Source organism: Amphibalanus amphitrite, unplaced genomic scaffold (genome assembly GCF_019059575.1).
Source record: "Amphibalanus amphitrite isolate SeventyFive unplaced genomic scaffold, NRLGWU_Aamphi_draft 000421F_arrow, whole genome shotgun sequence".
In the NCBI taxonomy this organism is placed as follows: Eukaryota; Metazoa; Arthropoda; class Thecostraca; order Balanomorpha; family Balanidae; genus Amphibalanus; species Amphibalanus amphitrite.
The window spans coordinates 475380-502232 of record NW_024881915.1 but is presented as its reverse complement, the minus strand read 5'-3'; the positions used below and the strand labels follow the sequence as shown (position 1 = coordinate 502232).

Sequence of the window (26853 nt, the reverse complement as noted above, 5' to 3'; positions counted from 1 at the left end):
GGAAATCAGTTCAAAACTGTGAGTTGGACAGGTGCAAAAAGAAAATTGAAATTTGACCATGACCTTGTACCGGTTTTTCTGACCTGGTGACCTGCCCCAAGGTCACCCGGACCTGAAAACTTCAGGTCATATGTAAAAAGGCTGCCCCATAGGCTGTGCCACATTTGGCGGCGCTGCGCGCCGCCGTTTTTACACTATCTTCGAAAAACCTTAGGGGGGGGGTCGCATCGACCCCCCTGCCAGGGCGAGGGTTAATATGATATGAATGGAAGAATATGGCAATATCCTACATTAATATGCACGAGAGTGATGCCAATTTACGATGCAAAAGCCGCCCAGGTCAGACTAGTATTAGGAAAGCATGTTTATTGGGTCGTTCACCATCCCTGCTGCACGTGACCCGCCGGCACCAGTTTTGGTAAGTGGTCAGTTCTGACCACCAGTCGACCACCAGAGGTGCAGATATTGGGGCAGCCGTCACCACCGTCACCAATCACCATCTATCGGCCGGCTGGTGTGTGCGTGCGAGCATCGACTGGTGCAGTCTCTCATCACCGACCACCGTCCAAATAATCTTCCCTGAGAGCTGCTGTGACGGGCTGTATACCTTCCCTGGTCAGTGTCAGTTGTGGAGCCGCTCCCTCAGCGGCAGACCCGTGCTGAGAGAGCCTCTGTATGGCCCGGCCCGCGGCGCGCGGCGCGGCACGTAGCGCCATTATTGACTCCCGTGCGTCACGAGTGCAATAATCGTATTACAGCTGGAATGCCGCCGACCGGTTTGGCGTTGACGGCCGGGCGGGGACGGGCGGGACGTGTCCCCTCCATGAGTGCACTCAGCGATCAGGGGCCTGACGGTGACACTCGGTCGGACGGTGACACTAATGCAGCACGTGCACCGTGCAGACACAAGTCGGGCGGCAGACTGGCCACTGATGACATTGGCCCATATAGAGCGGCGGACGACTGTCATGGGTTGTTTCTAACGCTGGACGGCGCAGTGACATTTATAAAAAAGGACATCGGGGAAGAGTTAACCCTCGCCCTGGCAGGGGGGGGGTCGATGCGACCCCCCCTAAGGTTTTTCGAAGATAGCGTAAAAACGGCGGCGCGCAGCGCCGCCAAATTTGGCACAGCCTATGGGGCAACCTTTTTACATATGACCTGAAAATTTCAGGTCCGGGTGACCTTGGGTCAGGTCACCAGGTCAGAAAAACCGGTACAAGGTCATGGTCAAATTTCAATTTTCTTTTTGCACCTGTCCAACTCACAGTTTTGGACTGATTTCCTTCAAACTTTCAGGATGTGCTAAGTTCACCGAGTTGTATAACATATAGTTCGGGTTTTTTGAGGTCACTGACCTGAGGTCAGTTAGAGGTCATTACGTCGTAATGTTAAGCCTATGGGAAAATACTAAATTCGGAAAATAATGGAGATATCCGCTTCTTTCTATCACTTTTGTCCTTTGAAACCACAGTACTTAGCAGCAGGTCACTTGGTGCTTCTTTGCTCGGTGTACTTATCCATGGGTCAGGTCAAATGAGGTCATCTGAGGTCAAATGACGTTTTTGCCAATAACTTGGCACATAATGACGCTAGAGCTTAAAAAATGGTATCATTGTGTTCCTGGTGATCAGCCGAATCGAATGATATGCGATATGATGCAATTTGGTTAACTAGAACTTAATTTATTAAGTTAAGTTTACTTAAAATTTAAGAAAAACTTTAAGTACACTTAAGCAAGCTAAAAAGTATATCATTCGACGCGCCTTGACGTGCTGAGTTCACTGGTGCTTTTCTTTTTGCTCTATCTTAATTAGATCAAAAGTTATAAGCGAAAAACTTTTGACCTGTTTTTAGCGAAATTTTTACATTTATACCCCCCAAAACCCCCCTAAATATTGACCTAGAGCAACCAAATTTGCACAGGGGCGAGAACTCATGGGGGCTCACCTACCTACCAAATTTGGTGTTTCTAGGTGCCATAGGAGCCAATCGCGAGGGGGGGGGTCGCATCGACCCCCCCCCCCCTGCCAGGCCGTGTTATGAAAAATGCCCTGCCAGGGCGAGGGTTAACACTGGGCTAATATCACTTTTGTGGGAACCATGAGAACCATGAGATTCACCGTTATGGAAGTATGGGAAATGTGGATGGTTATTCATCCGTATGGAAATCTACCAATCTCAGTCTAAGAGATTCAGCGTTATGAAGCTCTGTGGGGCCCCATGTTCGGCAGCTATGGGACCCGCAGTTGGCGACTTTGCGAATCGTTTCCGGCGCCGTTTGCTAATGACGTCCAATGTCTCAGCGGGCTATCACATTGGGCGGTGAGCTAATTTGTCCGGCGGGGAGCTGGCCGGGCCGGCCGCAGGAAACCGGCCGCACTTGGGAGGCGGCCGGCCAACTTTACTGTTAATTGGAGATGGAGTCGCCGTTTCCAACGACCGCTTCTCTGGAATTAGCATTTAGACTATGGCATTGCTTAGGAAGAATGAAGTCACAAATTCATGAGGATCCAAGTATTTCTGGAAATAAAAGAGCACCGACTGCGGAGGCGCCGACCGGGATGAGTCAGTGATTTTCGGTAGCCTAAAACCTCGGCCCCGCGCTGACCGAGGTCCGCGGCCGATGGCGCGATGTTTGGTGGGAACTTACCGCTCCCGTGGGAGCATCAGAGCTAGCTGATCGGACGCATGGCGTCACATCAAACAAACACGGCACGCCGTCCCCACACTTGGTCCCGCCGACCAGCGGCGTCCGCGGCCTGCAGACCGGAATCTGACCGGACTCGGCTCGTTATTTATCAGGCGACAGATAAGTGTAACATTTTACGGTGGAGTTGACCGGGATAAATGACCGGCTGTGGTTGTTTCTCAGGATCAGGCACTGGATGTCGCCATTCCTCCCATCATCCTCTGTCTCAGAAATATATCCTGTGAACCGCAGAGGTCCGGTCGAGAGAGGGGAATCACGAGACAGCCTGTCCGATGCGACGTCAGAGACGGACCCTTCCGGCAAAATCTGATCGCCCTAAATGCGTTTTGAATCAGAGCAGAGTGTTTCTGAGAACATCGGCGTGTCAAACGGCGACTCTGTCCGCCAAGGGACGGCAATCTATTTGAAAGGCTCGTCGAACCGTCTAAAACATTCTAACTATATTGCAGTTTTCTTCTTTTGTTCTGCCTTATATGTTACGTATTTCTGGCGTAACATAGCCAAAATTGATGTGTAATAGATTACTAAAATAACAATGATAAAACGGAAGCTTCAGGTTAATGAACAGCTGTGTAATATGTACCCACATCGGTATAGGTTATAATTTGATGTCTTTCTCATAATAAATCAACGCCTAGGTCACATGGGATGATCCGGTACGAGCTATGTCTGTGCGGGGCGTTGCGTCGATTCGTGAGCTCTGCAAAGAAAACAAAGCAAGTGGTAGCCAAGTGACCGATTGTTCTGTACATACATATAAGAATACATACGCGTTTCTATCAGTTTTGACGGTAGCTGCCAAGTGCCAACCCACTCTTAATAATGCATTTAAATAGCGGAGTGCTCTCCCTGAATGATATCAGATTCATCGGTTAAAGAGGCGTCACCGAGGCCCATCTACTTAACACCTGTCTATTGGCTGGCCGCTATCTCGCAGCACTGAAGTGCCGAACCTGGTCCTGGGGGGATTCATTCAGTGGATGTCGTGAGCCGGCCCACCCGGCTCGGTCTGAGCGACAGCGGCCGGCCGCTCAGCCGACGCCGCTGAATCTGATGTAGGGACACGAAGCTCCTTCACGCATCTCATGAATTGAGAGAGAGGCTCTCCTGCCTTAACGCGGCAGTTCATCAGACCAGAGACGGCGCTTTACCTCGCTCCAAGACCGTGATTTGGGGTGGTTGCAGCGTTTCAGACGAATGTTTCGTCACCCGTGAAAAGATTGGCATTCAGTATAGGCTATTGTCGATACCTAGTCCGAGAAAAAGGCATTCGCCACATGCCGATGCATGGCTTCAATTTATATGCCATACCTTGGAGTGTTTCTGCATTCATGGAGAGTCTAAAAATGTTCGGTGGGCTTCGACTATTAATTCAAACCAGCGATCTGTACCACAACCGATCACGTAATCATGCATTCCTTGGTATTATATTTTAAACGGTGAACATTTTCTGACTGGTGATTTAACACCTCTGTACCATTTATATGCGACGCGTGTTATACTTCTCTCGACTCCGTTACCATTATGTGAGTTGTTCACACATACCACCCTATCTGGCTCTCGCTGACTACTCGTCGCGCGCGCCCAATCACCTGGCCCGTGCAGGCGGCGGCCGCGACTCGGTGATCAATGGCGCGGTCGTCTCGGCATGCAGACATTATTAAATATCGAGCCGCCGCCCGCAGCCGGCGATCGGCGCGCACTAACCGGGCCCATTAAAATGTAATGTCCAATCGGTCAGAGCGGCCCGCATTGGACACCGGCCGGTCCGAGGGGAGAACATGAGATTGGTCGGGCCGTTGAAGTTTGACGCGGACCGAAAACAGTTCAGGTATGATTGCCCGTCGATCCGTTCGTAAGGCCGTATTTTGCCATAACCGACGGCGCAAAATCAAGACAGCTCTAAAAGGAAATACGCAGCGTGGCTCCTGCCATAAAACTTCAGAGCCCTGGGGAGTCAAAACGTGAAACTGCAGTTATACGTCCAGTTAGCGTTGATCAATCGTTAATGGATGTGGCGCCGTTGTATCGCAAAGTGCATGCGGAGCTCTCGCAGCCAGCACCGGCGCCGACACCACCTGGGGCGTACGCAGAGCGGCCCCTTTGTCGGAATGGTTCAAACTGAAACACATGCCCGGCCGCAGTGAAAGCAGTCATGGAATGCGATTTATGTTGGGCCATTCCGTTTGTTGCGTGCCGGCCGGGCCTTGACAAGCAGTGCTCTCTTTGATGAATTAACCAGGCTGAGCGCGACAACTGCTTGACTGACAACAAATCACCCGAGCTCGATGAATTATTCATGGCGCCACCAGCTGACTGCTATCTGACATTGCTGAGTATTTTGACACCGCGACATGCAACATTGCGGCGGTTTCGCATGACACCATGAAAATGAATGCGTTGTGTTGGGTCTTAGTTCACTGCTTCCTTGGCGTAACCGTAGGAAGGGGACCATGGGCACCAGTAGCGGCGGAACACCTTCAATTAACCCGCGCCCCGCTGGGCTATTCAGCCATACGCGCCCTGCTGGGGGGGGGGGGGGGGGCAGATTCTGCCCCCCCCTGTCTAACTTCCGAACCGATGGTCGTAGAAAGACGGGGAAAACGGCAATCGAAAGCTCTCAACAAGGCGGATCTAAAGAGCCCAAATTTTTTTGCTTAAGTAGGTCAGAGGTCAGGTCAAGGTCAGGTCAAGGGTACAAAATGTAAGTTTCTACAGTATCGGCCTTGCACCGTAGTTGCCGGAGAATGGACTGAGACTGATTGCCCAAAACGTGTTCTTAGACTACCAAGACAATATTCGTTGCATACAATGTCATTCAAAGGTCAAGGTCAAGGTCAGGTCAGGTCAGGTCAGGCCACCAAAAACAAAATATAGAAAAGGGCATGTGCGACACATGTTTTATGGGTCATTTTACTCATAGAATTCAATAGGCACACTCAATAAGTGATATGGACCACCTCTGGATGAATTTCAGGTCGAGGTCAGGTCAAGGTCAGGTCAAGTGAGGTCAAATTTTGAAGTTGGTTATTAAGGCCTAAAAAGGTGTCTATCTGATGCAGTTTTTCACGGCGAATCGAATGGTGCTATTTTTGTTTCCGTACGAGGTCTAGAACTTCCAAAAAATCATTTTTCAAAATTTTTGTGTGTCGTGACGTCATAAAATTTTGAATAACTCCCACATTTTTGAACCGATTCTTCTAAAAATTGGTATATTGGTGCACATAGACTACTTCTCTGACATATATTCCGGTTTTTTCGATACACTCAAAATTTTGGATTTTATAATAATTTTCCCAAAAAAGTCAGTTTTTTGAAAAAAAATTGGGTCAAAATCCAAAATTTTCAAAAAATCGAGATAGCCATTTGATAGACAAAGTAGCATCACGTATAACCTTTTTTGTTACGTCTTGATTCCTTTAAAAATGAAGATGTTAGCGGCGTTTGAAATTTTGCCGCTTTTGAGGCGAAAATGGCGAACATGACGTCACAAAAACGTCAATTTCTCAAAAATTTTCCGACGGATTTCGCTCAAATTTTCAGGGAACGTGTCAAATTGATGTATGATAAGGCACTGAAAGTTTGACGTCGCTGGCGTAACGCGTTTAGAAGTTATTGGCGAAAAACGGGAGGGGGGGGCAGATTCTGCCCCCCCCCCAGCGGGGCGCGGGTTAAGGAAGGGGGGGGGGGCGCTGCCGACTTTTGGTCCCATTCTTTCCATGCAACACCCATAGGGCTAATGTTAAAATGGCTAAATCAAGGGGGCACGATGCCCCGGTGCCTCCCCCATTCCGCCGCATATGATGGGCACATTCAATGGCAACTAGTTAGACTTTTTCACTTTTTCAGTGGCGCAACATTCGTCCAGCTCGGACATGACTTTCCCAGAGTGAAAATGTTTGGTCATTAATTCAAACTCGCACCGTGATTGAACATGATAGTGAGGAACCGAAGCATCAGTTCCAGTTGGAGACGATTGTACTTAATTAGAAAGGAACACGTGAGTGTAAAGCAATATAAGCCTATCGATCATTGAATCCCACCAAATAAATGTCTGGGAGTCTCTATCACGTTCCATCTCCTTTTCCTAGGATTTCGTCGAATGATGGTCGGGGACCAATTAAAGTCGCTGTTCACGCCGTGAGCTTAGCGATGTGATCCCATACAGCGAGGACGTCTCATTGTCGCCTGTGAGATGTGGTGGCCATCCAGCTGCGTGATCCCAGACACTAATGCCGCCGAGTATAATTTACAGCCGCTGTCTATGGCGCGTTGACCGGCCTGTCCTTGATGGTAGGACGGCAGCGTGCCGGGATACGGGTCCGGTCGGTCCGGCCGGTCAGCCCATAAACGGCCTTCAGCGGGCGGCAGCCAGCGGCTGCTGACCTCACCGCGCCGGCCGCAGTGCCGACTCCGACCTAACCTCAGCTGTGAATGACTACCGGCTGCTGACCCATAGCCAACCGCAGCTCCTTCTGAGACCGAGTCAGTCCGACTCCGACCGACTCTGGCCACCTGACTAATTTTGAGTTGCGTTGATCGGCAGAGTCAAGCTGCGCCAGTCATACGTCGACTTTGTCATGTAGTTGCCTTGGTCTATGTGAGTCCTTACATCAACCGAAAATGATGTCCAACGAGGGCAGACAGAAGCCACGTGTCCAACGAGAAATGGTCCTCTACCGGAGATGGGTCTCAGACCTTACATTTACGGAATGGACGGAACTCAGCGGCGCAGCTCCCGGGAAGGCCATCTGGTGCGTGCGTGAACCGGTTCACTGGCCTCTGAATCGGTTCATCTCATCCGAAAGCACACTAATCATACATGTCCCATAATCCAGACCACTTGTCCGGCCAGGCTGACGACCGTTTTTAAAATTACACAGTCAAGCTGATTCAGAACGTGATTAAGTCCTCTCGCTTGGAGAGCCTCGCTTCAGGCTTGTGCGTGACCCATTCATTTCCTTAATAAGTCGTTCTGCCTCGGCGTCTGCTTGGCTCTTTCCGGAGACAACTTCACCAGAAATACAGCGCTCTCCCTGCTCTTTGGGATGGCAGAATGTGAATCAGCTTCACTGTTTTACATCCGATCCTTTCTTTGGACAACTGTCGGATCGGTGACGTGCAAGAAGTGCCTCCACGAATGTTCTGTTCTTTCAGACATAACACATGTGCACTTTGATCCGCTTTCCAAGTATTCGGTGTGAATTTATAAGAATGTTTTAGGCAGAATGATCATCGAACTTTATGTTGCTGGGAGTACGTCACGGGATAAGAAACGTCACAATGCATGTGAAATATGAACTGGTTCGCCTCCGTCACATTAAATATCACCCTCTCGCCGTGATAGCGCCGTCCGCCAGACTCAGGCAGCCTCACCGTCGTATCCCTCACTGGTATACACATGTCAGAGGTTCGGATAAGCGATCCGGCGCCACCCCGCCGCTGACAGCTGAGTGATTGCTAACATTGCGGTGACAGCGGTTCCTCAGCGACCATCGATTGTTCGACACCGCCGGCCGGGCCGTGGGTATGTATTTAAGGTCCCTCAGACCAGCGGAGTACGGAGCAGCTTCGCTGACAGTCCATGTGAGCGGCTAAGAACGTGAGAAGGTTATGACAAAATGACTGCAGGGAATTCCCGGTCAGACACATTATTCCCGTCGCCACTACCAACATCACCAACTGCCACTGCATGTCACTGCCACTCATGCCGTCACCACTGCTGCCTCCAGCTCGCCTCTTTGCTGTCATGACGCCACTGTCCGCCGCCCGGCGTCCGCGACCGGCGCATCCCTAATGTCGAACACATTGTGTGCGCCGGAACAGACCAGACATGTCACCGGCGCTGTGATAGATCCGGGTGCCGGCCTTGACACAAGGGCGACGTCCCGTCCCGTGGCTCCGTCATGTGGTCTGTCTTCCTCTGGGGACCCAGCAAAGTGGCGTCTAGGCATATCGTTGTGACCACCATGAGAGCCTGTTACGACGTGATGATGTCGTCCTCATTTTCCCTCACTTTCACAGACGACACTTTTCGCTGTCCCATCCTTTGAGCCACTGCCTCAATTTAGCAATTTAGCAAGCCTGACCTGTCGGTTCAGTGGAGACTGGAGGGATTGCCTCACCTGTCAGTTTGGGCCATTATCTCACCTGACAGTCGAACCAGCGTGCCTCGCTGTCAGCAGAGCCACTGCCTCACCGTCCGTCGGCACCGGTGCCCGCCTCCCCGCTGTTTACCGATCTGCATCCAGCAATCAACACAGCACCGCCGTCAGTTTGCCGGCAGCTTTGATTTCAGCAGTAGAGCGCAGATAGGTGGGCTCCGAGCCAGACAAACCGAGCTGCTGGCAGTGGTCGAGCAGAGCCGAGTGTAACGTAACGCCTGCCTGTGCTGCATCCTCATAGGCACCTAACAGGTTTTGTGATTCTTGTTCGGCTTGGCTGCTTTTGCTGGGGTTTGTCTGTCGTCTGACTGATGTTTTGTCTGTGTTTCAGGGACCGTGTGCTGATGATCGGACTCCCCGACATCAGCCAGACGGATTGTGATGTAAGTAACTTGTGATCAGTAGTCTGACAGCAGTCATCAGTCACATAACGCCTGTCAGACGTCAGCTGTCACGCAAATGTTTCTATCGCCTGCGGTATCTCAGGCCCGCTTATCGCGTGTCACTCTGATTGTCACGCATGCAGCTTGTAATTAATCGCATACATGTCACAATTACATAGTCGGAATGCATGTCACTTTTCACTACCACAAACGATTGCCCATCAACTATCGCTGTCAGTTTTCAAGCGTCACGCCTTGTCACTAGTCGCATATAGGTGATATCACTTATTGCCAACAAGCTGTAGTCATTCTCAGATCTCATACGCACGTGCTGCGTCGCAGTTCAAGTTCCATGTGATGAAATATGCCTCTTGCAATCTATAGACATACATTCCAAATGCCCGCCATCATATGTCGAAAATCTCTACCCGTATATCATCTCTTTGGCCACGTATCAGTGATCACCTTTCAACTGTGTCACATTGCTCCGTCCTTACCGACGGACAGGGTCTGACCGCTGCCATGAAAACAATCCCGGGAACCGCTCGGCAGCGATATATATGGTTCCTATGAAGCCATTCTGGCCCACTCGCCGTGAAGGATGTTGGGCCCTATACGTGACACTTCAAAGCCTCACGATGCATGTAACAAGGGACATTATAACGAATGGCGCCGTTCCCGCGCCGTTCCCGCCCCGGCCTCCAAGAGGTGACTAGTCTAAGTCAGGCTAGCCAAGCGCTCCAACTCATACAAAATCGATTAGGTTCTGTGAAATCCTATAACCCCCGAAAAACAGCTGGCATGTCAATGCAAGATTAGTTTCTTTGCTTGAGTCAGCCGGCGGTTGCCTGATATGAGACATCACTCCGCTTGCCTGACACGCTTCACTAACTCTACCGAACCGAAACGCTAGACACTGCTGAAAGACCGCTGGTTCAGAGCTACATGTTCTGGACTGCGTAATGCAACTATACTGCCAAATTTTGGCAACGAAAAGCCTTATAATGACATCTCGGGACAGAAAATAATAATTCATCTTAATGCGAATGTCGATCTATTGACCACTCCTGGCCTTTTAAAGAGTTCGGTCTACACCACTACTCGTATATTTTTCGTATGAATCAAGTCATTCCTTTATGTGTGCTTAAGTATCTAAGTTGTTCATTTTTTTCTTTCGTCGCTCCATCACGACATTCTACTTACATCCCCTTCCCCTAGCAGGGCCCCACCTTACCAATATCAGGTCAGCCCTTCCCCCTCCCCGGCGCGGCGCCGCGCTCCACCTTGTCCCGTAAAAAGGCACCGCCGCTGCTGCTGCAGCCGCCGCTGTGGCGCCGCCGAAAACATCGTTACTCGTAATACGACGGCCCTGATTGAATCGACTCGTGCCGCGTGTCACACGGGGGTGGGGAGGGGAGGGGAGGGTCAACTTGAGCCGACGACTGTCACGAACCGGCCGACGGGGAGTGAGGGCCACCTTTAGCCGGCAGTAGCGGCGGCTGATCGAACGGCTGGAACGGTAGCACGGAGGGGCTGGACTGCATTGTTGTGTGGCGTACCGCAACGCTACGGTGTAATCATTTGCTAACAGCTTCTTTTTTGAAGCCTGAAATACAAACCTCCCTGTACTTTTCGACTTGATCCTGAATTTTCTCAAATTTGCTACTATCAGTGACGTACCCAAGGGGGGGCCACGGGGGCCAAGGCCCCCCCCCCCCTGAGCGCCTTCGGCGCTCAGGGAACCCCTGAGGACCCCTGAGGACCCCTGAGGACCCCTGAGCGCCGAAGGCGCTCAGGGGGCCCCTCAGGCCCCAGGATATTTTTTAAACACTGGATAAAACGTCTTTTACTCGGAAGAAAAATTGATATTAAAGTTTCATTTATGTGCCCTGGGTACCCGAGGGGCCCCTGCAGTCATCCAAGGGCCCCCAGTTTCCTGGGCCCCTGGTCGCCTAGGGGGCCTCTGGTAGCCGGGGGCCTGGTCTCATGGGGGCCCCTGATAGCCTGTGGCCCCTAGTCGCCTAGGGGGCCCTGGTCGCATGGGGGGCCTCTGGTCGCATGAGGCCCCTGATCGACTGGAGGCCCCTAGTTGCCTAGGGGGCCCTGATAGCCGGGGGCCTGGTCGTATGGGCCCCTGATGGTCTGTGGCCCCTAGTCGCCTAGGGGGCCCTAGTCGCATGGGGGGGCCTCTGGCTGCATGATATTGAGGCCCCTGATCGCCTGGGGGTACCTAGTCGCCCAGGGGGCCCCTGGTAGCCGGGGGGGGCCTGGTCGCATGGGGGCCCCTGGTTGCCTGGGGCCCCCGGTCGCCCCTAGTCGCCTGGGGGACCCTGGTCGCCTTGGGCCCCTGGAAGCCTGGGATCCCTTGGTCGCCCCTGATCGCCTGAGGGCCGCTGGTCACCTAGAGGGCCCCTGGTCGCCTGGGGGCCCCTGGTAGCCGGGGGCCTGGTCGCATGGGGTCCCCTGGTCGCATGGGGGCCCCTGGTCGCCTGGGGCCCCTGATCGCTTTGGGGACCTGATCGCATTGGCCCTTGGTCGCCTGGAGGGCCCTGGTCGCCTGGGGCAGTGGGGCCCCTAGTCATCTGGAGGACCTGGTCGCCTGGGAACCCCTGGTCGTCTGAAAGTACGCATATCACCTGATTGATCCCAAATCATCTGAGTGGCTACTGGCTACTGGATATAAGTAGTGACTGGAGTAGGCACTCATCTGAAGGAGCCAATATCTTTCACGGTGCCGGAGATATCACAGAAAAACAAAAAGGCTAAACTGAATACCCCCCAACCTTGGCCCCAAAGGCGTCATTGGCTAACACAGGGATGTGGGTCGATTTGCAATCGCATTTCCTCCTAAGTCCTATTCCTCCAATTAATACAGAGTGTCCCAGAATTACCCAAGCATTTATTTTCTAGCTAAAAGTACAATTGCGCTCGATTCCTAGTGAAACATATAATAGCCGCGTTTACATAGGGCTAGTTGCCAGATAGTGAATTCCGATAACGAGACATTTATTCCCCACTATTATATTATATACCTACATATCCGGCATTGGAGGATGTTCAGTAATTGAGGCGCTCGCTCATAAAATGCCGTGCGTTTCATGCACACTCCTCAAGCAAAAATATTTTTACTTTCCAATTTTCCACATTTTCTCAAGGCTGAGACCGTCACAGAGACCGTTTTAATTGACTTTGATGAAGTTGAACGCGAGAAATCCCAAATGCTACATTAGGTTGTAAAGAACTGAATTGCGTTTTCCCACACACGTGGCGTTCTCTCACCTACGTCTGCAGGAGAGACCGGACCCACTATGCCCCCCCCCCCCCCCCCACCACCATCGAAAGGTTCTTCATGACTTCCGGGGGCCCCCGGGGAACATGGGGGCCCTATACACGGTGGGGGGCCCCTTCGAAAGCAGGTGGCCCCCTCCTGGGCGAAATCCTGGGTACGTGCCTGGCTACTATCTTGTCGCTGGAATCTGGATAAGGATTAGCTTAAGCGGCTTATGCCCAATTAGCTGCTGTTCGCCACAATATCACCGATGAGCTGCATGAATGGGACATAAATTATTACATAAGACGTTCTTGGTAGGAAATTACCTGTTTGCAGTGTGTTAGCACCTTTTTATCACTGACTGGTCGTCATGCCAAGTAGGTGTCACTTTGGTATCTTTTCTGCCACTTCTGGCGTGAATTTATTGGCATCATTAGTATAGACGGCACTATGGCATACAGCAATATGTCTTTGCTTTCCCTTTACTGTCAGATCGAAATTTTCCACTCCCCAACGCTTACCACCAAATGTGGGAGGCGCCATAGTGCACCAAATTTGCACAAAAAATAACTCACATTCTACAAAGACTGAATGCTGTTCCCAAACTCCGTGCTGTCATAGCTAAGCGGCGCGTTGATTTGGTGGGGAAGCGAGGGGCGGCCCTAGGCCGTCGGGAGCTGTGACGTCCGTTGCCGTCATCTGCCGTCATCCACTGTCGTCTGCCTGCCATCGTCGATGACACCCTGATGACGGTCCTGTGACGCAACACTCGGGGCTGGTGGATCGACCGAGTCGCTGACGACCCGCTTCATTATTTACAGCGCTCGCCGCTCAACTTTGGTCGGCCGGTCGACGACCGGTTGGTGGGGCGGTAGTGGCGATGGGGGCGGCGGGGGTGGTGGGCTGAGCGACGGCCGATAGGGGGTCTCGGTATGTGAGGGTTATACAGGCGACGGCGATGCTTAATAGAATATTGATAAACATTAAACGTGGTGAGCAGTAGCACCGCCTGTCTCATGTAATTTTACAGCTTGATCTGTTACGAATGTTTTTTTTTTCTTTTTCAGAAAAATTCGTTGGTCCTGGAGGCAACAAGCAGCAACGACTGCATGTCAAAAGGGAAAAATCAGGTGAGTGCTTATTGATCGTCAATGAAATAGCGTTGTTAACACATGATAATGCATTTGATGCATTTGCTTGCAACCGGAAGGCTGTGTTGTCACAGGTGATGTTTGTAACATGTTGATGGTGTACCGGGAGAATATTATTGAGAGAGCAGGTTTCCAGTACCTGTGCTATTTTTTTTTTTAGGAAATCATGGTCGACGGCCGTTCAAACCAATTTTTTCCGCCAACACACTCAATTCCATTTCACATATCTATTATTGTTGTCACGATAGAAATGTTATGATGGTGCTTTTAATGCTTGACCTAGCTATTCACTTCAATTATTTGTTTCAAATTAATAAGGCCCATATCTTATTGCCGTCAAGCTGCATGCCATTTATGGCGAGTTACTTAAGTTGCCATTTCCCGCGGAAATTAATTCCACAATAATGGCTATCAATTAAGTCTTATTTATTCGCTGGCCCACTTACGGCAGTTATCTATATTATAAATCCTAAATAATCCGCCGTGTGCGACGTAGTCACTTTGTAGCGCTTATTGCGGCGGCGTCCGTTGACCTACGGCCGTGAAATTTTACAGCAATGTGGGCCACCTTTACACGTAGGTCGTATCAAATTTTGGGCATGCTGCGGCCGGGGGTGCGCCCGCGGCGCGTGCTCGCGCGCCCATAGGGTTAACATTAGAATTGGCAAAAACACGCTATTGCTCGGGAACGGTAAGGGTTACGGGGGTGAAATTTTCACGGAAAGTCGGATGCGTGCACCCATTTGTCGTATCAATTTTTCGAGGGTGCGGGTTCAGCGGTGTGCACGTGGTTGGGCCGCGACCGGCGCCGAGCAGAGGGCACGTGCTTTAGGCTCAGTTGTTCGCTTAAAAAACTGAGTGGGCCGGCAGGTCATTGACCTTTGACAACGAAGGCCGACACAAGGCTCCGCTCGCCAAGGAGATTCGCCAGTAAATACAATTAATTTATTTTTGCAACATCTCAGCCGTTTCTGGGCCGATTTAGCTGACACTTGGACTGTCGGTGGTAGTGTAGGGTAGGGTAGGGTAGGGTAGGGTAGGGTAGGGTAGGGTAGGGTAGGGTAGGGTAGGGTAGGGTAGGGTAGGGTAGGGTTGGGTAGGGGATTGTAGGGTAGGGTAGGGAATTGTAGGGTAGGGGTAGGGTAGGGTAGGGTAGTGTAGAGGTGGGGTAGGGTAGGGTAGGTTAGGGTAGTGTAGGATAGGGGTAGGGTAGGGTAGGGTAGGGTAGGGGTAGGGTTGAGTTAAAATAGGGCCTTGGGTAGGGTAGGGTAGGGTAGGGTAGGGTAGGGTAGGGTAGGGTAGGGTAGTGTAGTGTAGTGTAGTGTAGTGTAGTGTAGGAGTAGGGTAGGGGTAGGGGTAGGGGTAGGGTAGGGTAGGGGTAGGGTTGAGTTAAAAAAAGGGCGTAACATACAAAAGACTTGGACACTCCGCAACTATCGCTATTATATTAAAAACAGCTACCCAAATCTACCCAAATAATACAGCTAAAATACAAGCTACTCACCCAAACTAATGCATCCGTCACATATAATTAATCAAAACATATGCAGTTATCGCGCAAACCTGTACCTCTAGTCTATATTATAAATCCTAAATAATCCGCCGCCGCCCACGCCGTGTGCGACGTAGTCACTTTGTAGCGCTTATTGCGGCGGCGTCTGTTGACCTACGGCCGTGAAATTTTACAGCAATGTGGGCCACCTTTACACGTAGGTCGTATTAAATTTTGGACATGATGGGGCCGGGGGTGCGCCCGCGGCGCGTGCTCGCGTGCCCATAGGGTTAACATTAGAATCGGCAAAAACACGCTATTGCTCGGGAACGGTAAGGGCTACGGGGGTGAAATTTTCACTGCAAGTCGGACGCGTGCACTCATTTGTCGTATTGAATTTTCGAGGGGGTTGGTTCAGCGGTGTGCACGTGGTGGGGCCGCGACCGGCGCCGAGCAGAGGGCACGTGCTTTAGGCTCAGTTGTTCGCTTAAAAAACTGAGTGGAAACAGACCCGGCAGGTCATTGACCTTTGACAACGAAGGCCGACACAAGGCACCGCTGGCCAAGGGGATTCACCAGAAAATACAATTAATTTATTTTTGCAACATCTCAGCCGTTTCTGGGCCGAGTTAGCTGAAACTTGGACTGTCGCTGGTAGGGTAGGGTAGGGTAGGGTAGGGTAGTGTAGTGTAGTGTAGTGTAGTGTAGTGTAGTGTAGTGTAGTGTAGTGTAGTGTAGTGTAGTGTAGTGTAGTGTAGTGTAGTGTAGTGTAGTGTAGTGTAGTGTAGGAGTAGGGTAGGGGTAGGGGTAGGGGTAGGGGTAGGGTAGGGGTAGGGTTGAGTTAAAATAGGGCCTAGGGTAGGGTAGGGTAGGGTAGGGTAGGGTAGGGTAGGGTAGGGTAGGGTAGGGTAGGGTAGGGTAGGGTAGGGTAGGGTAGTGTAGTGTAGTGTAGTGTAGTGTAGTGTAGTGTAGTGTAGTGTAGTGTAGTGTAGTGTAGTGTAGTGTAGTGTAGTGTAGTGTAGTGTAGTGTAGTGTAGTGTAGGAGTAGGGTAGGGTTAGGGGTAGGGTAGGGTAGGGTAGGGTAGGGGTAGGGTAGGGGTAGGGTTGAGTTAAAAAAAGGCCTAACATACAAAAGACTTGGACACTCCGCAACTATCGCTATTATATTAAAAACAGCTACCCAAATCTACCCAAATAATACAGCTAAAATACAAGCTACTCACCCAAACTAATGCATCCGTCACATATAATTAATCAAAACATACAGTTATCGCGCAAACCTGTACCTCTAGTCTATATTATAAATCCTAAAAAGTACCCCGCCGTGTGCGACGTACGCACTTTGTGGCGCTTATTGCCGCGGCGTCTGTTGACCTACGGCCGTGAAATTTTACAGCGATGTGGGCCACCTTTACACGTAGGTCGTATTAAATTTTGGACATGATGGGGCCGGGGGTGCGCCCGCGGCGCGTGCTCGCGTGCCCATAGGGTTAACATTAGAATCGGCAAAAACACGCTATTGCTCGAGAACGGTAAGGGCTACGGGGGTGAAATTTTCACTGCAAGTCGGACGCGTGCACTCATTTGTCGTATTAAATTTTCGAGGGTGCGGGTTCAGCGGTGTGCACGTGGTGGGGCCGCGACCGGCGCCGAGCAGAGGGCACGTGCTTTAGGCTCAGTTGTTCGCTTAAAAAACTTAGTGAAAAGCATTAGAGCCGGCAGGTCATTGACCTTTGACAACGAAGGCCGACACAAGGCACCGCTCGCCAAGGGGATTCGCCAGTAAATACTATTAATTTGTTTTTGCAGTATCTCAGCCGTTTCTGGGCCGATTTAGCTGAAACTTGGACTGTCAGTGGTAGTGTAGTGTAGGGTAGGGTAGGGTAGGGTAGGGTAGGGTAGGGTAGGGTAGGGTAGGGTAGGGTAGGGTAGTGTAGTGTAGTGTAGTGTAGTGTAGTGTAGTGTAGTGTAGGAGTAGGGTAGTGTAGGAGAAGGGGTAGTGTAGGAGTAGGGGTAGTGTAGGAGGAGGGGTAGTGTAGGAGTAGGGGTAGTGTAGGAGTAGGGGTAGTGTAGGAGTAGGGTAGAGTAGGAGTAGGGTAGAGTAGGGGTAGGGTAGAGTAGGAGTAGGGTAGAGTAGGAGTAGGGTAGAGTAGGGTAGGCGGGCGGGCGTGCGTTGCGGGCGTTTTTTGCGGCGGTATTTGCGTTTTTTTGCGGTGTTTGTGTTTGGCGGCGGGCGGGCGGGCGTTGCGGGTGTTTTTGCGGTGTCTGCGTTTGGCGGCGGACGGCCGTTTTTTGCGGCGGTTTGCGGCGGGCGGCCGTTTTTGCGGTTTGCGGCGGGCGGCCGTTTTTTTGCGGCGTTTTGCGGTTGCCGGCGGCCGGCCGTTATTTGCGGTGTTGCGGTTTGCGGCGGGCGGCCGTTTTTTGCGGCGTTTCGCGGTTGGCGGCGGGCGATGCGGGCTTTTTTTGCGGCGGCGGTGTTTGCGTTTTTTTGCGGTGTTTGCGTTTTGCGGCGGACGGGCGTTTTTTGCGGCTTTTTTGCGTTTTTCTGCGGTTTTCGACGGGCGGGCGATTGTTTCTTTTTTGCGAAGTTTGCGTTGGCGTTTTGCGCGTTTTGCGGTGTTTGCGTTTTGCGGCGGGCGGGCGGTTTTTCACAATTCAAGTCCCAACCTTCGGATCCGCAGTGCTGTTCGACAAGCGCTGCCCGGGCCCGCCTTACAGTTTAATTAAAAACAGCTACCCAAATCTACCCAAATAATACAGATAAAAATACAAGTCAATCACCCAAACTAATGCACCCGTAACATAACATAAATCAAAACATACAGTTATCGCGTAAACCTGTACCTCTAGTCTTCCTAATAAAAGCACCCACAGTATTCATAATTTTTGCGGCAAATGTCACTGCTGTATAACGTTTCTAATATCGCATGTAACTGCGCCGCGTTTCGAGATGAGATGAGAACATCTAGATGTAGCGAGACTCGTACGATGGTAAATGGAAACTTTTGCCTCAGTACTCAGCAGTGGGAGACGTTAGCAAACTGTTGAGTGGTGAAATGAAATGTCTGGATATGTCGTATTTTCCTCTGAGATCCCTCTCTGGCGTATTTTATCCTCCCAATCTCGGCGTAATGGAATGCTGCTAGCCAGATACGGACCATCGAAGAGGCCCGACGCATGCTGTCGGATCTCCTCAAAGTACTGCTGACAATTGGATACAGGATGAATGGAAACGTCTATGTGCATTGCAATCTTTTCTTTTAAGATAAGAAAATACAGCTTTGAAATAAATACTGTTCTCCTGTTCAAACCATATGAATATGACAATCTGCTTTGGGACTCAATTGCTGTGGGAGCACATGTGAATTTAATACAATGCGTGAAGGTGTCGATCGCGACCGTTGAATTCATACCGACGAATTAAAGGGACTATCCCACCTTCTAAAATGTTGTTAAAACCAGTTAAATTGTGCCCGACTTTGTAGATTGGATGACCAGGAACACGGTTCTGGCATTTATTTTTCATTAAACATCTTAGGCTTCCCATATTCCAAACACAAACTTTCAAATATGTGACGTCACAGCCCAAAATTACCTCCTTCCCCAGGCCACATTACTGTCATAAAGCTGATTCTTTTTACTCTGTAGGCACCACAACAAAGTTCAGACAAAGTTTTAAGCGATTTTTCAACGAACAAACCCATTTAAATCAGAATGACTAAACGAGGTGACGTCACACTAACGGTCGCTCCATGTTGAAGATAGGGCCTTGTACAAGGCCCATTTTCAAATGAAGGGAACAAATTTCTTCAACACCAAGAGGCCGCGGGGGTTGCAACCTAGATAGATAGTGGTTTCTGAACCTCGCTGCAAACTTGGCTATCTCAACTCAAACCCCATGTTAACCCGCGAGTTGCTGGGGGGGGGCGTTAAACGCCCCCACTTTTTTCGCCGGGCCATAGCATAAAAACGGCGCGCCGCAGGCGCGCCAAATTTTGGGTACCTGTAGGGAATTGATTGAAGTATATTGTGACGAAGTTTAAAAAAAATCGGTCGGAAAATTTTTGAGATATCGAGGTTTTAGTGACGTCATGATTTCTGAGTTTTCGACCAAAAACGGCATATGTTCAAAAAATCATATAAAATCACAGAATAGATATATAGACATGCCGTAAACGCCATTAGACTGCCAATACCATGAGCAATCAAATGGCTATCTTCGATTATTGATTATTGTTCCGCATTTTCCAAAATCTTGAACTAAATCTTGGCAATTTCTCGTGACTACTTCACGACCATAATACATGCATTTCTTAAATTGAACTTTTTGAGCCAAACTAGTACATATATGAGAAAAGAAGCATCACCATCGTGTTCTACGCTCCAAATTACCCATAAAACATGTGTCACAGGCTGCGAATATCAGTTTTGATTTTCGGGGATATGTGCCTACCCGGTTGACCTGACCTTGACCCTGACCTATGCTTGACTGACCCTTACATGGAGCTGACACTCTTCTAGACCTTATATGATGGATTGTGCACCGTTTTGACAGAGTTTATGACAAGAGGCGCCCATTGCAAAGTCCTGAAGTCCATGCTACTGAAAGCCCGATTTCCGGTGTTTGACCTGACCTTGACCTGACCTGTGACCTCAAAATTCAACTTTAAAGTACTCATCTGAAGCGTCTCGTCGCGCTCTTTCGTTTGCCGCCTCGTGCGTTTCGCTGCGCCTATTGGTTCTCGAGTTATCGGCTGGGGGCGTTTAACGCCCCCCCCCCAGCAAACGGTGGGTGGCGAAATACCCCAGCAACTGCCGGGTTAAAGGTGGGATAGTCCCTTTAACTGATCCGTCAGCTAGAGGACCTTCATCCTGCACACACACGCACACACACGCACACACACACGCACACATGGCAGTCGAGTCGGCCTCCCCACCACCCTAATGGGCATGTTGCATGCCGGCTGAGAAATGACTGTAGATTTTGCCCGGCCAGCAGTGTAAAGGAGCAAATTGCGACGCCAACGAATATTTAAGTCATATGGATCATAATAATTAATGATGTCTGCAGCCGCGCTCATCGTCCGGCAATTGATTTGCCGCTTGGCTGTCGATTAATCATTGGCAGCCCGGCCGGTCTCAGGTACGAAATAGCGCCGATAATATTCCGGCTGCACATTTACGTATGCCCTTTCTCACCAATCATGGCGGGCGGCGGCATTCCTGCAGGCTGCATTTGAGCCGGTCGTCTCGGCCCGCCGGCGGCTGGGCTGGTATGGTAGCCGCTCCCGCTGTCTGTGAGCACCAAACGGACGGTGTCGAACACCGGCCCGGGACACTCGCCGGCGACCCCAGGGACCTTGTTTGGCCTGCAGAGCGGTGCCGCGCGAGCAGACCGGCCTTTGATGCTGCGGAGCTCGGTAGGATGTTGTGCTGATCTCGATATCAGCTGCCAGGACCGATGTTGTCACTGTTTGGAGTCAATGCCGGCGCTCGTCCCCTCGACCAGAGTCTGATAGATGGGGCGGAGTCCAGTGGCAGAATGGGAGTCCCACACGCCGAACCGGCTGAACCGCTGATATATGCCGCCCATAAATACCTGACCCCGGCCGAACTGATTTACTGTCAACACGAGGGATTACTCCGCGAAACCCACTAAACTATTCAAACCAATATCTTCCTCTAATATTGGTGCCGTTCTGCGTCTTAGAACAGACCGAATGCGTCGGTTTCGAGAGATTTTTCGTCTAAAAGGGCGACTGAAGGATGCCTACTCTTTTATCAGCTCGTCTTTTCCAATGGTCTATTACTTGCATGAAAGCTTCTGACACCTAATTCGGCTCCATAACCACATAGTGCCGTATCTGATCTGTTAGAGACGGCTTTCATTTCCTGCCTGCGTGGCGGTCGTTCGATGCCGGCTGCTCCCACTCGTTTTTTCTTCCAATAGTGCGCTCCTTGTTCTGCCGAATCGCTCGGATACTCTCGCTGCCCTCCCACGGCGCGGACGACCTTCCTTGGTCGCTGGGCTGGCCTCATGTGCATGTTTCGCCGAGTGGAGTATCGGGCCAGCCCGCCGCCAGTGGCTGGACCGGACCGGACTCCGCGGCTCAGACTGGGACGTTCCCGCTGGCCGGACCCGGCACTCTCGCCACCGGCACCTCCCGGCCCGTGCCCGGCCTCTCCTCCTGCATCCAGATGACTGGCGTAAATTTACTCCACTCGCTCGACATGCAACTCACGGGTGCACGCGATAAGTGCCGTTTATTTATTTATTCATAGAACATCATTTACAGACGTCAGACGGCGAATTCATTAACTTGTCTCTGGACGGTGGCACCCGTTCGAGCTGTGCTGTGCTTATATTCTTACGTCAGTGATCAGAGCATTGAACTTCTTACGTCAGTGATTGGGACAGTGAACATTGATCATTTACCCTCCGCAGTCAGTGCCGATCATGAGTTGTTACCGCTAATACCTGACCGGACCGGGCAACAGCCAGGCCCAGGTATTTTATCTGGTATTTTCTGACATCACCGATGCAGCGCAGCTAAGTGTAAATGGACCCTCTGATGTCACCGATTTGGTCCTTATGTCGCTGGACGCTGTGACACCGCCTGGTCGCTGTGGCGTCCTTGCATTGTCCGCTAACCACCGACCAATGCTACACACCAAAGGTGATGCTCCGATAGACGGGATGTTATCGGCACAGCTTACATGCCACGGCTACTGGACGTCGACAGTTTATCAGACTTTGTGGCTGCTGTGCTGACACGAGAAATTTACGAACGCTTCTGAATTACCTACTAATTTACGACGAAATATTTTTCCCGTGCGTCGTCTCAACCTTTTTGCCATTTTTTGTTTTGTTATTCATCGCGTGTTATTCATCATTACTTATGAACCTACTGTGCTGCTTGTTTTTGGATTGTTGCGTCTGTTTGCTTTGAAGCAACGGAAGACGCTGATATGATCGACGAAAAAGGCGATAAGATTATTACGGAGCGAGCGAAGCGAGCTATAGTCTTTCCTTAGATTAACGGAAATTTCTGAGTATGAGCGGCCGGCCGGCCGGCCGTGCGGACGCTTTTGCGGGGCTTATTCTCAGCAACCACTTGACCGATTTACACGCGGTAATTTTTGTAGGGTAGCTTCATTCCTTCTACCAAGTATTGGACTATTCCCGATGCATGTGGGTGACCCCTTATGCACGTGCCACGTGCAAAACGAAGAGGTGTCAGTTTTGTAATTGTTGCAATATCTCGGTAACTACTTGGCCGATTGCGCTGAAAGTTGGCATGTAGTTGGCACCCACTAGGCACTGCATATCCATGAGCCAGGGTTGGGGTGCTGCTGCACGTGCGCACGTGCAGGGGTCGTTTCCAGATCTCGAGAACGGCTGGACCGATGGCGCTCAAATTTGGTACACGGCTAGGGACCAGTTAGTAGGGTGCCGTGCACAAGTCAGTTGGGACCCATTTTGCACGTGCGCACGTGCAGGGTGCCCCTCCCAGATCTCGAGAACGGCTGGGCCGATTGTGCTCAAATTTGGCACATCGCTAGAAACCGGTCAGAAGGATGCCGTGCAGAAGTCAGTTGGAGGTACCCCCTCGAAATTTCGCACGTGCAAGACTCACCCCCTTCGCTCGCTCCGTTAGTCGCCCCAAAAGACGCTATACTGGTGGTATTGGGCACTGCTACATTGGCAAATAGCACATGAAACCCCTAAATAAGTGCACATGCATCACTCGTCCACGCTCTCATATGCTGCCTCGCCTTCACCCGTTCTGTCTGTTCCAGCACTACGACTGCCGTAACCACATCCGGGTGATCCAGCCGATGGGAGACGGCAGTCGACTGTACGTCTGCGGCACCAACGCCCACAACCCCAAGGACCTCGTCATCTACGTAAGTATATCACGTCGTGGAGGGGGCCATCTCTTATAAGCGTCATTCATCGTTGCATCCTATAAGTTTTCTACAGGAGTACTCGATCTATCGGCGTCCGGCCAAACGGAAACATAAAATATAAATGTGTAAATCATGAGCGTCGTGTAGGTCGCCTACGTCAGGAGTTTTACAAGAGAAGGTCTACGCACATAGATACGGTTTGCTATAATTAGTTTGGATCTTTTATGTTTCTGCAGTGCCTTTTTAATAGTCCCTCTCATAGAAGAACCGTTACGGGCCGTGGAACATCATTTACCTTCGCCTGGTGTTTTTTTTTTCATTTGTGCTGGGGAGAAGGTGGGTGGCTAATGGTAGCTTCTGATCTGGAGGTGTATCCGACGTGGGGTGGCTAATGGGTGCCGCGCTCCTTATGGTCATCAGGGAGCTCTTCCTATCCAGCTGGCGGGGAACGGCAGTGCCGCGGCTGCTCGTTTGTTGGTCTGTAGCAGACTGGTGTAGGGAGGGAGGTGTCTGGCGGTCTGCTCAATAATGACGGATAAATTAACTGCGCCACCCTCACCCCTTCAGTTTGATGCACCCTGTTAATCAGACATTGCCTTTTAACGATGACGAATTGTTGAGGGAAACAGGAGGGGCGCGGACCGTCCATAAGGTACCATTAGCGTAATGGGTCAGCAGAGACACTCCAGGCGCCAATGGGCCTGACTCATACCGCGGCTTCCCACATATCGGGGACCGGTCTGTTTTTGTGTTCGTTGCAGATGGTGCTCTATTTTGTTTGGTTGCGGTGATACGCTTTCGCTTGTCGGTCACAACTCACAAGGTTATGTTTTCTCATGCTGAAAAACAATCAAAACTAAGTGTTTTCCCCATTGGTGCGCGTGACGTTCAACATCTACCTCTAAGTGCCATAGCCTTCGCCTCTCTAACTCACCCCTCTCTTTATTTCACAGGCAAACCTGACCAGCCTGCCACGCACCGAGTTTGTGGCCGGCGTCGGTAACGGCATCGCCAAGTGTCCGTTTGACCCGGACGACAATTCGACGGCCGTGTGGGTGGAACACGGTAACCCGGGCGGCCTGGCCGGCCTCTACTCCGGCACGGTGGCAGAGTTCACCAAGGCCGACAACGTCATCTTCCGCACCGACCTCTACGACACCGTCACCAAGCGGAAAAAGTACCTCTTCAAACGCACCATCAAGTACGACAGCAAGTGGCTGGACAGTAAGTGGCGGATCTTTCAGCGGGTGGTCGGTATGCTTAATTTGGGTGGTAAAGGTCTTGCTTTAAAGAGACCCTCCCACCTTAACATTAGATTTGAGTTGAGATAGCCAAAATGGGGTCCCTGGCTCACAATTACCGGTTTCGGCACTCACAACATCGAGAAATGCCTTAAAGGGACCCTCCCACCTTCAAAAAAGTTAATGAATTGGCATGAAAGTGATGTCGCTCGGTTCAGAAAGAGCAAAAACGAATATCTACCAAATTTCATCGAAAAATATTCACCGGTTTTCAAGATATTAGACTTTTACTTTTGTTTACTTTTTGGGGTCTCCGCTGTTCCTAGCGACTTTATTTGAAAGTGCGGCATTTGTTGCGCGCAAAGCAGCATATACCACCGCGTGCTACAAAACGTTTTAGTCAAACATTTAACGGACGTTCGAAAGCCTGATGACGTCATCAGATTCCCGTAATGGTTAAGAGATAGGGACCACGCTGGTCCCACCCTGCAAGTAAAGGGAAGAAATTTCTTGAACACCATAAAGCTGCGGGGGTTGCGACCAGGATAAATGTTGGTTTCTGAGCCTGGCCGCAAACTTGGCTATCTCAACTCAAAACTAATGTTTAGGTGGGAGGGTCCCTTTAAATGCAGGACAAAGTCATATTAGCAGATAACCTTTAATAATCCCCAAAGATGTGTCCTGAATATACATAAACATGGGGCTTAAAAATCATGACTGACTCTGTCATAGTCAATTCGACTTGATGCATGTTGGTTTTGAAGTGATGGTTTATGGGTGTGTTCGCGAATCAAAAGCACTAAGCAATATAACCATTCTGTTACAGAGCCAAACTTTGTCGCCTCATACGACATCGGGGAATACGTGTATTTCTTTTTCCGGGAGACGGCGTTAGAGTACATCAATTGCGGAAAAGCCATCTATTCCAGGTGAGTAAACCCTTGGAGTGCGCGGCTTACAAACAGATCAGGCAGCTGCCGTGTAGCCCGGATCCATATTTACCCGGTAACGACCTCTTTGTTCCTCACAGAGTCTCATAAAGAGCAAGATTGATGATCTCGCGGGTATTGAAAATCATGCTTTCCAAACCCCATTACCTGGTTATTGATCTGAATGTGGAGGGAAGGGTACCGTGTGTCGGTTTCTCAAGAATTATCAACTCTGTATGCTATGGTTATCTGTGTGTTTTACATTCCATGCCATTGGCTATGGCCGATGTGGTCACTGTATGCCCCTTGTGCCCAGCGTGCCGGCCGTTCTGGTTCGGAGCGGCGCTCGGTCACACACGGTCCCCGGACCAACCATTGACGAATGGCCCGTTCGCGTGTGTCGAAACGGCGAACGGTTCGCTCTACTCCACCAGTCCGTGTATATTGCCGGCCAACGAGGCTCCAGTAATGGACCTCCATGGTGCACTGAAATATGCGGCCGTTCTGGCCGCGGTCTGGCGCGACACCTGAATTTACGTGGTACCGCCGGTCCGGCGTCGGAAATGAAGCTGCTAACTGCAGGTACCCGCCTCCCGGAGCGCTGAATTTCCAACACTGTGTTTCAGGGTGGCTCGCGTTTGTAAGAAGGATACCGGAGGTAAAAATATACTGACCCAGAACTGGGCCACATATGTGAAAGCTCGCCTGAACTGCTCCATACCCGGCGAGTTTCCGTTCTACTTCAACGAAATCCGTGAGTATGTAGCGTTGAATTTTTATCATATCATATCATATCATATATTTAGGAATACATCCATATAATGGGTTTTCAGCGTTCCACGTCATGTAGCACAAGTAAAAGCATTTTCCTATCAATCCACATTTGCATCACCCTTTAAAAGGCATCTGCGATACACTTTTTAAAGACAGGAAGAGAAGACGCGTTTCTCGCACTCAGCGGTAGCCTATTCCACGCTCTCACCGCCCGATTGAAGAACGACCGACGGGCGAACTCTGTGCGGGCCCGCGGCACCTCCAGCTCGCCGTCACGTGTCGCTCTCGTTTCACGCACAGACACATCAGAGCGGTGGGTGATGCGTGAGCGGAGAAGCTCAGGGGCGCTCTCGACATGGTTCAGGTTGTACATGACGCACAGGTCACGCTCAGTTATCATGTCCTCGATCACCCGCCATCCAAGCTCTCGCAGTGTCCCGGAAATGTGTTCACGATAGCCAAGACCAGTGACAATGCGGGCGCCAAAATTCATGCATCTCTGAAGTCTGTGCTTTTGGGTCTTTGTGCAGCTTCCCCACACGCACATGCAGTACTGCAGATGAGGGAATACCAGTGCCTCGACCAACAGCTGCTTTGTCTCACGCGGCACACGACGCTGCATTCTGGCCAGCCCTATCAGAATGCAGTAACATCGGCGAGTGATCGCAGCCACATGCTGCTCCCACGTCAGGCACGAGTCGATATTGACGCCTAAGACCCTCGCCGACTGCACAGGCACGACTTCCGACTCGCCGAATTTGACGGTGAAGTTGACATTATCATTTTGGCGTGAGGATCTCAAGATAAGCAGTTCGGTCTTCGAA

The 26853-nt window shown here is 50.8% G+C and overlaps 1 protein-coding gene across 2 annotated transcripts in view; it reads left to right on the top strand.

The window, feature by feature from the left end:
* LOC122391099 (semaphorin-2A-like) overlaps window positions 1–26853 on the top strand; it is a 77210-nt gene that overhangs the window by 38987 nt on the left and 11370 nt on the right. For both annotated transcript variants that reach the window (XM_043384741.1, XM_043384742.1), the window contains exons 4-9: window positions 9209–9260; window positions 13599–13661; window positions 22975–23082; window positions 24039–24309; window positions 25153–25255; window positions 25882–26009. In XM_043384741.1, coding sequence (XP_043240676.1) covers window positions 9209–9260; window positions 13599–13661; window positions 22975–23082; window positions 24039–24309; window positions 25153–25255; window positions 25882–26009 — 725 coding nt within the window. The remainder of the gene's footprint in view (window positions 1–9208; window positions 9261–13598; window positions 13662–22974; window positions 23083–24038; window positions 24310–25152; window positions 25256–25881; window positions 26010–26853) is intronic.